The following is a 14014-nucleotide window of genomic DNA, read 5'->3' on the forward strand; positions in this document are numbered from 1 at the left end:
CAGATTTCTAAACAGTATTGCTCCCAATCCTACAGCTGGACAACAAAACTGGACTTACCATGTGCCCTCAACGTTCCCTTGGTGAGAACTAATGGCCAGCCTAGCCCAGCAGAAAAAGACACCATTTCCAAACCATAACCTTCATTACAAACAAGGTATTTGTAAGTGTCCGAAGCTGCCACTGACGTGTAAATAGCGGTGCTTGTGCTTTGACCAAGTAGCGTGTAGTAGGTGAAACACGGCATACAAAGGTTGTGTGCAGGAAAATGAAGAACAAGATACTTTCTTTAAACCTGCGCCCTTTCTTATTCCCCTGAAACGAAAATATAGGGGGGGGGGGGCACTTTTTAAAGAAAGTACTATGTGTAACTCTGGGTTACCTACCCGGCAGCTGTGCGGTTCCTGGAGTAAGTCAGGGGGAGGTCACAGATACCCATAGTAAGTTCTTTCTGGGTGGGCCCCATAGAGTGTGTTTTGCAGCAAACTTTGGTGGGAGCCATTTTACACTGGCAAATAATGATGCCGCTGCATTAGCAGATCGTTTCACTATATCCTTCTTGTTGGAAGATAAAATGGTAGCAGTGGGTTGAGCTTGCTGCTTGTACATTTTCATTGCTTAAATAAAATGTCCAACTGAGAATGATGTCATCAGTTCTGCGACTAAGGTCATATTTTGGGGGAACCTGGTCAATGGGGTCTCAAGCACCACTACTACCTAAAGAGTATGTGGGTGAGAGAAAGGTATTATTTTTTCCAGAAACTAGGGATTCCTCACACAAAGGGCCTCATTACACGGACGGCGGTAACCATGGTGCTATTAGCGCCATGGTTGCCGCCGGTATTTTACTGAGTCCGCCATGGTGAATGGCGGAAATACTGCCCTATTCCAAGGTGTGTGGGGGCGGTAATTCCCCATTCAATTGTACCAGGAGAACGAGATAGACTAAAGAAGGTGGGCAGCAGAATGTGAAACTCAAATCATTATGTTCATTTTATTTAGATTTGTCTAAAAATATATAGAAACATTGACATTTAATTAATTCTTAAAAAACTTTTTACTAATCATGCATCCATACACTCATTCACTAATATAGTGTCTAAAAGATACTAAGAAGTTACAACAACTAATCATTTCATAAACCTACTTCTTTTCATTTTGTTGTTAGTGAATCACAACAGATCATTTCATTAATCTCATTCTTTTCATTGTGTTGTTCGTGAATCACAACATCTTAACATTGTTGATAATAGTTCATTCCAGATAGAATATCATAGATATATCATAGATCTAATTCTTTTCATTGTCTTTTTAGTGAATCACAACATCTTAACATTGTTGATAATAGTTCATTCCAGATAAAATATAGATATTTTATCTGGAATGAACTATTATCAACAATGTTAAGATGTTGTGATTCACTAACAACAAAATGAAAAGAAGTAGATTTATGAAATGATTAGTTGTAACTTCTTAGTATCTTTTAGACACTATATTAGTGAATGAGTGTATGGATGCATGATTAGTAAAAAGTTTTTTAAGAATTGATTAAATGTCAATGTTTCTATATGTTTTTTAGACAAACCTAAATAAAATGAACATAATGATTTGAGTTTCACGTTCTGCTGCCCACCTTCTTTAGTCTATCTCGTTCTCCTGGTACAATTCTGTTATATTATATGTTTCTACCTCTAGGTACCAGTGAAAGTTGAGGTTCCCACCTTGGGTTTGTTGGTAATTCCCCATTCACCATGGCACTTCCCCATTCCATTTTTGCCCCCACAGGGCTCAATGGGAATGGGGAAGGTGCAAATTGCGGTACCGTAATTACCTCCTAGGTCCCTTCGCGGGTCCCGTCTTTAACGGCTGGTAAAACCAGCCTTTAAGGTAGGGTCCCACAAAGGGACCTCGTAGTAAGGCGGTAAGGATTTACCGGCACTGGTACCCTTACCGGTAAACCCTTACCGCCATCCGTGTAATGAGGCCCAAAGTCTGAGTTTTACGCTCATCATTGGAGCCTTTGAAATAGGGCTAGGAATAACAATACTAATCAAGCATCAGTTAATTCCGTAGCATGTTGGTAAGAGTTCAGCACTCGTTGTCCCACTGGACTTCTCAGATTAAACTATTCCAATTATATATTATGATGTGCTTATAGTTATTGATGCCCTTCATTTTATGGTGTTGAATGACACTTACATTGAAAACAGCTCTGCAAGGAAAACACTTGTTAACAGCTCATTTTGCCCCTTATACCAAAAGAAAATCCAGACATGCTGTACTCGGGGGTCTGCCAATGGGCTGCAACCTTTGGCTCACCAGATATTTTAAAAACTACAACTCCCATCAGCACTAGCCAGCATAGTCAATGGTGAGGGATCATGGGGATTGCAATTGAAAGCATCTGAGGATTGGTAGGTTGTAGACCCCTGTCCGGCTCCACTGAGAGAAAGCTACACACTGAAGCAATGGTTGAACGCGTACCTCCGGGGTCTGCACACTGTGGCTCGCCAGATGTTTTGTGATGTAACTCCTTGATCCCTCACCTTTGACTATGTTGGCTATGGCGGATGGGAGTTGTAGTCTAAAACATCTGGAGAGCCAAAGATTGCAGACGCCTGGCGTACATTTTTTAGGGTCTATGCTCTTGCTGGACATATGCAAACTTTCCATAGCAAATATTGAGTTAATTGGCTCCTTTCCTAATCACCTTCAGTGATTTAAGATCTTTGATATGTTGTTTACTCCATGGTTACTTCTTGTGTGGCTAGCCATGGGGTTTAGACTACAACTCCCATGGCCACTCACCATTGACTATGCTGGCAGAAATCATGGGATTTGAAGACCAAAACATCTGCAGTATCACATAATGAGTAACCGTGGTCTATTGCAACAGAAGTGGAATCATTTCAGAGACTTGCAGTTGCAAGCTTATTTTTCCGCCCCATCTGTAGTATTGTAATACCAGATTGACTGACATTTTACAGTATTTTTAAATCTGATAAGCAATGGGACCATGGCGGTTCTCACATACGTCAGAATGATATGCTGCGATTTCTTGTTTACATCACCCACTAATATAAAAATGCTCTGCACATTAACGTAACACCCTTTTGCGTCTCACATGCCAGGTGCTGTGGGTGAGCTAAACAATGCATGAGCGAAGACCCTTTCCCAGCCTTAAATGACGCCAAAGCTTGGTATTGCTCGAAGCTAGATGGGCGTGTGGTAGGCGGGCGGTTCACTCTACAAACCAGCCATCTTTTAACCAGATGCACTGATGTGTTTGTGTGTGTGTGTGTGGGTGTATGTGTGTGCATGTGCGTGGGTGCCTTTGTGTGAGTACGTGTGTACATGCATGCTTGGGTTGTGTGTGTGTGCATGTTTATTTTCTAGGATTAACTATTTGTAACAACATGATATCAGCTTGTAATAGTTACCTCACTAAAGGGTCATCACAAAAGCATTGGCCATGCCTTATATAAAAACTAACGCACATCATGTGGGATTCAGCATTCATGAACGTATTATGCTGCCAGTGTGTTGGTGCATCCAACAGTCCGACCCACATGCACTTTTACATTTTAATTTGAACAAGTTGAACACATAAATAATTGACTACTTGTTTGGGGTGATGCTGAAGTGGTTACCTTGTTCATAAATTAAGGGGGGAAATAAATGTCCATACGCACAACCAAATGCTCACTCAGTTTTAGTGCAAGGATTGCAAAAGCAATGACTATATGGGTGATATGGGTGGGTCTATTTGATGAGAGTTGTATTATAAGTTCTGTGAACTAAAACAACTAAATAAATAAATTAAATAAAAAAGTCGTTTAATGACTACATGGGTGAATGTGTTTGTCTAGCTTCAGAGCAGGCGAGTGGCATATGCTTGGACTATATGAAAGCGTCACAGCATGTTGGTCACCTTTTTTATTTACCCATGCATTTATGAACCACGCCAATGAAGTTAGCCAACTGTGCAGAGCATGTGGCCTACTGGGGAGGCTAAACAGGTTGGTGATGCCGTTCCTCACAGCATTGCTAACTTCATAAAAGCAAACAAAGAGACTACCACCGAATGGAGGGTGCCTATTTGGTTTCGGCTTACAATAAATGCATTAGTCTCCCCAGAAGTGAAATTCCAACCTTGAATCCCATTGAAGGACATTTAGGGGCACTGCGTATTCTTAGAGTAGGCTTGTTTCACACGCCATTGCTTGCCTGCCTTTAGTGACCACCTTGTAACTAGCCCCTTCCCAAGATCGTTGAGACCACAATGCCATTGAAATGGACCCTCATTGGCTGGCTTTATTAATAATTCTCGCACTCTCGCAGGTGTGTTCAGACCAACTTACCTTGCATTAATGAGGTACTGTGCTAAACTGATGTTTGCTGGAGATCCTGTGATGGTAACTTGCCGCTCTCCGGAACCTTCTGAGGCGTTGGCGATCTTGATCTGCGCTCCTGACATCTGTCTGATTTCATTAATCTTACTTCCTTGCCTGCCAATAATGCAGCCTATTAACTGTGGATCGACAAGGAAATTGAAATCAGTGTCAGACATTCTTTGAGGGACTGGAGCGGAAAATAAACCTTACAACATGGCTGAATAGAGAAAGTGGAGGAAAAGTAGTTAGCAGTCGACAAAACAGAAGTAGCTAGCAGCCATGGAGTATAGCAACCCAGACGGGGTCCTGAGCACCTTGAGAACGTAGGTTTGTATTTCATTATACTTCAGCAACACTGGCATGTACAGCATTGAAAGACTGTCCTTTTTAGTTGATTCTATATTGTTATTAATTCATGTTTCTGCATATTTATGATTTGAGTATAATGTTTGTAATTTGTAATATGTGTAAAGTTTAAATTTATTTTCAATCTATACCACATTAAAGAATTATTATTATTGAAAGACTTTAATTTATTTATTTATTTTGCAATTTATATAGCACACCCAACCCAAAGGCAGCTGGGCACTGATACATTTGTTTCTGCCTTCCATAGATAACTTTCAGTCCCTACTTCATTTCGATCAGCAAATATTGCTATTACGATTTCTTGAGTCATTTTTAGATATGACAGATTTTTGTTATGTCTTAAAAAAGGGGCATAACATTTGTGTATGAACACATATTTGGTGTGATTGCCTTATTCTTTTGTGGTGTGAAGGGATACATGGGCCCAGGGGCAGAGAGAGTGTAGAATGTCTCCATTGGTTTGTTTGACGTTATTTCAGAAAGTGCATATTATTTTGGATGTATGGGAGTGTCTTGAGAGAAATGTATACACTTAGACAGACTTGAGCTTCTACTGTCGCTGGCGTAGCTGTTAGATGAATATTACTTATACAGCATCATTTAAGTGGACTGAGGGAGAGGCGTCAACTTGTAACAGGAGCAAGGATATCCAACTACAGCAGATACTCAGGACACATTCCTGCACTACAGACGGACCAATGGAAACATCTTCGGTTGCTAACTATCCTCTGTGCACACTAACCCCCTGCTCCCTTGGCTTATGTACTCCCCCCACGGGCCTGCCTGAGGTCCTCCACTGGGCCTGTGTGCTGTCTTTCCTTAGACTCTGAGAGCCATACCTGCAATATCAGTGCACTTCCTCTGGAAACATGTGAGCAGCTCCGCACTCTAACCTATGTCCTTGAAACCGTTGGTTCTCTACACGCTTTGGATTACAACTCCCATCATGGGCGAGCCAGCTTAGATATTGATATGGGATAATGTATGTAATGGGAGTTGTTTTGAAAGTATAACTCCCTTGTATGCTGTGTCACCCTCCAACACATGTGTCAGCATCCCCGCTGACACTGATTTCAATGTACATTGAAAATGAAGGAGTTTAGGTCCCCCTTGGACATTGCCAGCCTTTGCCAGGTGCTGGCCTTTGTGCCTGTATGTTTGTCAAGCATGGGTGGTTCAACCTGCTCTGGATCGGTGGCACCCACGGTGGTGAATCCTGCACCTACAGAATGTTTTCTCGATATTGAATAGTTTTTTCATTCTGAGATGAATGTCCCCAGTCCCGAGTAAGCATTTAATCTACACCCCTCCCACCTGTTGCATATTTTCCCTGTTAATTCCTGTTTTCATATTAGCAAATAGCAGAAGGTATTTGATTGAAAATAGAATCAATGCACACATCCTCCTTTCTACCAAGAGGATCAGTGAGTGAGCAAACCACTGACTGGGGTACATGTCCCACTGCTGGGTCTTACTGTAGTATATAGTATGGACGAGGCAGACCTCCACCACCTTGTGTACTTTACTGGCTCTATGCACACCTTACTGTCTGTCAATGGTTGGCGCTAGGCAGCACTGTTTCTTCCCTTATCAGGCCACCTGGGTGACCTTACACCACATCTTGTCTCTTTACTGCAATTGGCCTCCACCGCTGGGACATGGTAGCTCCCCACTCAATGAGGTGCCAAAGCACAAGACTACCAAGACTCAGACTAGTTAGGGAAAACTGGAGCCTATCAGCAGCTTTGCGCGACCTGTTTGCCTAACACGGTTCAAGGCATTGGGCAGTTACAAGGGGTACACTAAGGATGGATACGCACAATGATGCAGAGTATCAGTTCACACTGAAGGGAACCCCCAACCAATCTAATGACTGTACTCAGTAGTAAAATCCCCATTCTTTCAACTACTCACCTTTCTGAAATGACTCTCCCACGCTTCCCCAATGATATGATATGACATGACAGGATAGGATATTTATAAAGGGCTTAATACCCAGAGATTTCTAAGCGTGGACCCGGGATCGAACCTGTGTTGCTCCGTGTCGTCTTAGCACGTTACCCCTGAGCTATCCTCCCGAGACCCAAGATAATTACTTGTAGGAATTGGATCTGTGGTCTCCTCAAAATTAGGTAAACTGTGCAGGGCTATCCGGGCACCACCTACCGAGACTACAAAGTCCACAGAGCACAGTAGGGAGACGGATGCTGGTTTGCAATAAATTACATTTACTCTCACAGCCGCTCAGAGACCTCCACTCGCTCCCAGTCTTTCTTACGTACACCACCCCCTTGAAAGCACCAAGCCTAGCCACTTAATGCCAACAAGTCATAGCACCAAAGTATTCACAAGAACTGACACGGTAGATAGGATCAGCGGACTACAACCTATTCAGGGCGCCAATAACAAGACACAAAAGAAAAGGCGGGCGGCTATTTTCAGGCTTTGAACCCCGATTTTCAAACGCATTGCCCTGGGACACATGAAACGCTGTAGTTGTCATGCAATTAGGGAACAGGCTACACACGCACCAGTTCCAACCCTAAGCACAACAGAAACTACCATCCCGCACCATTCTTAATGAACTCTGATCAATGTGAACAAATGGAACTAAAGCCGATGTTTCACTCCCACCGTCGCTAGGCAACCTATGCAACGACGTGCCACTGTGTAATTTCACTATGCATCTCATTTGACCTGGTGATCAGTTTCAACAAAGATTTCCAGTGCACCGTTTGCTACTAATGCCAATAGGGTATGCAAATGGCTATACGACCCACACAGAACAACATATCATGTTTGAGCCATACTTGTTTCACAAATCAATGTCTGTTGGGTATTCATCTTTAGGTACAATAAGGAGTTTCATTTTGGGGCCTTGGCTTACGGCTGCGTGATTAAAGGAGAGTTCCGGGACTTTTTTTTTATTGTCCCTACGGTTCGGCCATGTGTTTTTAAGCATAACTCGGTAGATCGTGGAAAACTTTCCTATGGACCTTACCCGACTTTTCGTCCATTAACGCACTCGAAATCAGCCGCCATTTTCTGATAATCCTATCACTTGCCGCATCGCCCTGGCTCACCTGCTTTTGCGGCACTAAATCAAATCCCCCGCCCCCGAGGCTGACATCAGCAGACGCGTACCGCCCATTTCCCAACGCCAAAGCACGTTTCGTGTCAACAATCGCTGCGCCTCAGCTAATGAAGTGTCGCCATGGAAACGGCAGGACGCCTCTTTCCTCAATAAGTATAAACACACCGTTTCACAACACACAGCAGCAGATTTTCGATTCCATTACTCTCGCTGTGTTACTTTGAGTATTCTGTGACTCGTTTCTGTGCTCTGGTCAGCTACCTTCGTTGATTGTAGCCCGTGTGAACAGATACCAGTACCACCGCTATAAATTATTTTACTTTCTTTACCACACAATGGCTACAATAATGCCGTATATGTACGAGCCCGAGTACACCGAGGAAGAACTACTGGAAAGGCAAGCACGCGAAAACGATGGGGATTCGGACGGCAGTTGGGAGGACCAGTCAACGGATGAAGAGCCTGGACCATGTCGCATGGACGGCGTCTCCACCTGGTGCACGTGCAATCGTTGCGAGCTAATGCCAACTGAGGAGGAGAACTGCTGCTGCCGTGAAAATTCCGGGTGCTTGGCCTACATTTCGGAAGGCGAGCCAAGTCCGCAATGCATCACCGAGCTGCCAGAGTTCAGGGAAGCCTGCCTCTCACGGACAGTGTTGAGGATGATGATGGTGCTTATGCACGAACTTTGCGGCACTGTTCGTCCGCGTAATCCGAGTAACGAGTAAGTATACTCTGGTTGTGATGTCAGTGATGCCACTACTATTTCATGGTCGTCTCCCACATATAAAACTACATCTACATATCATTCGAATGCATGTAAATTGGTTCCATGTTGTGCATTTTCTAGATAGAATTTTTTTCAAAGCAGAATGACATTTTTGTACCTGAATCGACAGTGATAAGAAAGTTGTCATTTTAATACAGTTTGCATCTTTCATTTTCACAGGTGGTACAGGCTGGTGGCCTATCGTTGCTTCACTTGGTGGCTTCACGGGAGGCTCGGACACCGCGTTCGGAGAGTAATACCTGCCTGTGCGGTACTTGCCATTAGACAACATTTCCCCAGCGACAGTGGACAATACCGCGGCTTTTCCCGGGATGTGCTGCAACCGCAACTTTACAATGTGTAATGTTTATTATTTATGTTCAATTGAAATTAAGATCTAAAATAAAACCCAACATATATTTTAACAATGGTTGTTTTGATTTTTTAAATGAATCTAGTGTGTCTCCATTGAATAGTCTTCCTGTGCCTTGTCTTGTCACACCACATGTCTCCGGCCAGCATCCTCCCTCACGCTGGCCGCCCACCTTCAATCCACATAACCGTTGAACCCATATGCAGCAGACATACATATGTTATTTTGCGGGTTGGCATCAAGCCTCCCGGCCTTGCCTCCTCCCCCAAAAATACTTACCACACCACTTTGTTCAGGGTCTCCAGGGTGAACTTCACCCATATATTCTCCTGGGAGGCTGAGGTATTTATAAACTCACCCCCCTGCCTTCCATGTACTAGATCCTGCAGCCTGCCTCTTACATGCAGTTAGATGGCCTCTCCTTGGTGAGGCCCTACGGCAAACGAGTCTTGTCTGCACGACCACCGCCCGCACCGGGGTACTTGCGCTGGCAAGTGGAGCTGTCAGGGAGCGATAAAGGCCAAGAGGTGCCAAAGACCATGTACACTTCAAAGTGGTCTATAGAGCATGGGTTGTTGTTCCCATGTCTACCGCCAGACCCCGTGTCTCCTGCCAAGCATCTCCCCTCACGCTGGACGGCCCCCTGCAATCCACATAAGTGTGTCTCCATTCACAAGTCTTCCTGTGTCTTGTCTGCACGACCACCGCCCCAATCCACCCCCCCCCCTATCAAAGGCAGTTCGCACCGGGGTACTTGCGCTGGCAAGTGGAGCTGTCAGGGAGCGATAAAGGCCAAGAGGTGCCAAAGACCATGTACACTTCAAAGTGGTCTATAGAGCATGGGTTGTTGTTCCCATGTCTACCGCCAGACCCCGTGTCTCCTGCCAAGCATCTCCCCACACGCTGGACGGCCCCCTGCAATCCACATAAGTGTGTCTCCATTCACGAGTCTTCCTGTGTCTTGTCTGCGCGACCACCGCCCCAATCCACCCCCCGCCATATCAAAGGCAGTTCGCACCGGGGTACTTGCGCTGGCAAGTGGAGCTGTCAGGGAGCGATAAAGGCCAAGAGGTGCCAAAGACCATGTACACTTCAAAGTGGTCTATAGAGCATGGGTTGTTGTTCCCATGTCTACCGCCAGACCCCGTGTCTCCTGCCAAGCATCTCCCCACACGCTGGACGGCCCCCTGCAATCCACATAAGTGTGTCTCCATTCACGAGTCTTCCTGTGTCTTGTCTGCACGACCACCGCCCCAATCCACCCCCCGCCATATCAAAGGCAGTTCGCACCGGGGTACTTGCGCTGGCAAGTGGAGCTGTCAGGGAGCGATAAAGGCCAAGAGGTGCCAAAGACCATGTACACTTCAAAGTGGTCTATAGAGCATGGGTTGTTGTTCCCATGTCTACCGCCAGACCCCGTGTCTCCTGCCAAGCATCTCCCCACACGCTGGACGGCCCCCTGCAATCCACATAAGTGTGTATCCATTCACGAGTCTTCCTGTGTCTTGTCTGCACGACCACCGCCCCAATCCACCCCCCGCCATATCAAAGGCAGTTCGCACCGGGGTACTTGCGCTGGCAAGTGGAGCTGTCAGGGAGCGATAAAGGCCAAGAGGTGCCAAAGACCATGTACACTTCAAAGTGGTCTATAGAGCATGGGTTGTTGTTCCCATGTCTACCGCCAGACCCCGTGTCTCCTGCCAAGCATCTCCCCACACGTCATTCATTCACAAACACACCCCTGTTTCGAATTCTTTATAACCCACTTCATATTTCTAATGAGAACTTCTTTGCGCTTTGCTAGTCAACCCGTGAAGGTGCTGGTTGTCTGCTCTTCGTCTCTGTGAACTTCCGTGACCACTTTGAGCAAACTCATCAGTTTGCAACCTGTGAACTGCTCCCTGTTCTACGACAAGAAACTACTCTGATCCCTGCATCTAACTGTTTGCTCGTCAAGGTAAGGCCATGTACCATACTCATTTTGCGTCCAATTTCTTTTCGTTCAAGACAGTACATGCAAGGAACTAGTCACATGTTCTGAGTTTAGTCAAATTATTTTTGTATTTTTTTAAAGTTATTCAAATACTTATCCGCATGTGAATACCGTGTATAGTTCCAAAAACCAAAACATACCTTGCATTGAACCTTTTATGTATTTAATTTTTTAACACATTGGTATTCATAGAGAATTGTTGATCTTTACTTTTCAGAACTTTCCACAATGCCTGCCTGTTCCATTGGCGGTTGTCCTTCGAAGACCCATAATAAATCTGAAGGTACTATAATGCATGTTTTCCCTAAGACAATAGATCAGATAAGAGCATGGGTCCGATATTGCGGATATCCACCCTCTGAGCTTGAAAGTAGAGTCCTAGAAGTCTTTGCGGACAAGAGGGGTGATCGATACCGCATCTGCAGCAGGCACTTTACCTCTGACATGTACTCCACATCATTGCTAATAAAGAAGAACACACCGCGAGCGAGGCGAAAATTGCTCTCAACCGCTATTCCCACTCTATTCGTCCACATCCCTCCACTGGTGAGTCAAGTTTACGTATTTATCTCTCGGCCTTGCGGTAGTGTGTAGCATTAGCTAACAATAATTTCCCCATTTATGTATCCACTCAATATGAAGGCGGAATATTCTCCATCCGTGTCGTTATTGCAGTCATCAGCCACTTCAAGCGCCTATCGGGTAATATTACTAGGCTATTCTGCCACTGACTTGTTTTAGGCATGTAAATCAATAGTTTTAATTTATCGTGTAATTATTTTACCTAATGGTACACCCTTGTACTCGTCCTCTAGTCTTTGTTTTCAGTTATAATTATTGTTATCCAAAATAATTCAAGTACTGTCTTTCAGGGAGATGCTGAGGAGTCCAACGTATTGACGACTACCGTTGATGTCACTCAGATGCTCGAGGTACGTTTCAGGACAGTTCCATCGATGGAGATCATCAGATCTTGCATTCTTGTAGCGTGATTGTTACACACAATGTTTCTTTCGTTTTTAGCCATTGATATGTCCTTCTGTCGTCGCCCTCCTATGTGTCTTCTTTTTTCAATATTGTGTTCATTACTAATGAAAGTCCTATGTTTCAGGGAGTCGATGGAGCATTAGTCCAAGAAGAAGGGGGAGCGTGCAGTTACGGGTCGGCGCAACAGCTTGCAGAAGTGTGCACCGCAGTTACATCGTCCCTTGATGTTCTTATGCATTTCGAGGTATGGATACTGACAGCTCGATCAAGCGAGATCATATGACGTGATTACATCCGCTATACTTCCTTCTTTATTAACGCAAGTACTATGTTTCAGGGAGATGACGGAGCTTCTTCTACAAGAACATCACCCCTAGTAGTTGATGCAGATCTCTGGGTGGTGACACTTCCAACGATCGAGCAAATCGAATCATATTTAGATATCCATTATTTATTTTAGACAACTGATCATTTGTGCAGGTCTATTTAGATGAGCCGTTGACGCCTGCACAAAGTGTATGTTCTTTTTAACAAAATAGAAAACCATACTAATGCAATTACTGTGTTTCAGGGAGTTACTGAAGCATCATCTTCAATAATATCATCAATGGAAGTCTATGAGGAGCCCGAGGTATGGATCTTGACAGTTCCATCTAACTAGATCAACAATGCGTGAATAATTGTCGTTTGAATGTTCTACACAAAGCGTTCATTCGTGTTTTGCTATTGAGATGTACGTGGGTATTGGTCCCCAAGTACATTTTGTGTTTTCGATATTATTATACATACTAATGAAAGTTCTATGTTTCAGGGAGTCCATGGAGCGTCAGTGCGTGATGGATGTGCTTATCAGGAAAACATAGTCGTTGCAGCGCAAGAGGAAGTGGAGACATGCACACACGAGTCGGAGCAACAGCGTCCTGATGTTGAAGTTCGAGGCAAGAAAGTTTCAAAGAAAAGAAAGCAAAAGAAGGTTAGTGTCCTGGTCACTATATTATGTTGTTTTTCACTGTTAATAGTTCAATACTGTAAGTTGTGTTTAAACTGAACACCCCTTTTCCAATCTGTCCTCTAGTTGCGAGTGGGTGTACGAACTAGATCTACACAGACAGTGAAGCGAACGAGAGATGTTGCTTGTCAAACCTTTTGGCAGGGACTTGAGACTGGAGAAGCATCGTGCCAATGGGAAGAATATGAAGTGATTGACAACGGAGCTATACCACCACCAGCCATTGATAGTGAATGTCCTCCTGGTAGTTCGGATGCAGTCGGAGATCAATTCACAGAATCCACACCCGCAAAAACTAAGACGGCGAGAAAGTTGAAGAAATTGTTTTATTCACCCATCGCCGGAGAAGGAACAGATGTTGCAATGGAAGAGAATGAAGTAGACGACAATGAAACACCATCAATATCACTGAACATAGCGGAAGACGATATCAGAGATTCTACCTTTCATGTGAGTGACATGTCCTCAACGTTACAGGCCGAACCAGCTGGGATGCAGAGTGACAGTATAAGGAAAGAGGCCAAATTCATTGTATTCGATAGTTGTTTGATTGATATTATTATTCGGATTAAATGTGGGCATTTGGTAGGTGGGGAAGTATGTGGGGAGCCATTGATTAATGTGACTCGTGCAATTCGAGGCACTAACCTTAAAATACATGCCACCTGTACAAAATATCATCCTTTCACATGGTCTGCACAACCTATGCTGGGACAACTGCCAGCAGGCAATCTACTTTGTGCAGCGGCTGCACTTTTTAGTGGTTCAAGTTTTAAAAAATTAGAGTCTTTCTTTCAGTTTGTGGGAATCCATTTCATTGCGAAAACTCAGTTCTACAAATACCAAACCGATTATCTATTTCCAGCCATTAGCGAAGCTTGGAGAATGGAAAAAATGTCTATTGATAGTACATTCGCGGGCAAACGGTTCAGGCTAGCCGGTGATGGACAGTGCGACAGCCCAGGATTTTCAGCCAAGTACTGCACCTACCACTTTCAGGACATGGAAAGTAAGAAAATTGTGAGTTC

The 14014-nt window shown here is 44.3% G+C and overlaps 1 protein-coding gene across 18 annotated transcripts in view; it reads right to left on the minus strand.

Annotated features, from left to right (window-relative positions):
• The window catches only part of LOC138497200 (poly(rC)-binding protein 3-like), a 3473032-nt gene that overhangs the window by 7394 nt on the left and 3451624 nt on the right, over positions 1–14014 (minus strand). For all 18 annotated transcript variants that reach the window (XM_069620521.1, XM_069620517.1, XM_069620516.1 and 15 more), the window contains one exon: positions 4360–4529. In XM_069620521.1, the coding sequence (XP_069476622.1) occupies positions 4360–4529 (170 nt within the window). The remainder of the gene's footprint in view (positions 1–4359; positions 4530–14014) is intronic.

Source organism: Ambystoma mexicanum, chromosome 5q, assembly GCF_040938575.1.
Source record: "Ambystoma mexicanum isolate Mex_15411 chromosome 5q, UKY_AmexF1_1, whole genome shotgun sequence".
NCBI lineage: Eukaryota > Metazoa > Chordata > Amphibia > Caudata > Ambystomatidae > Ambystoma > Ambystoma mexicanum.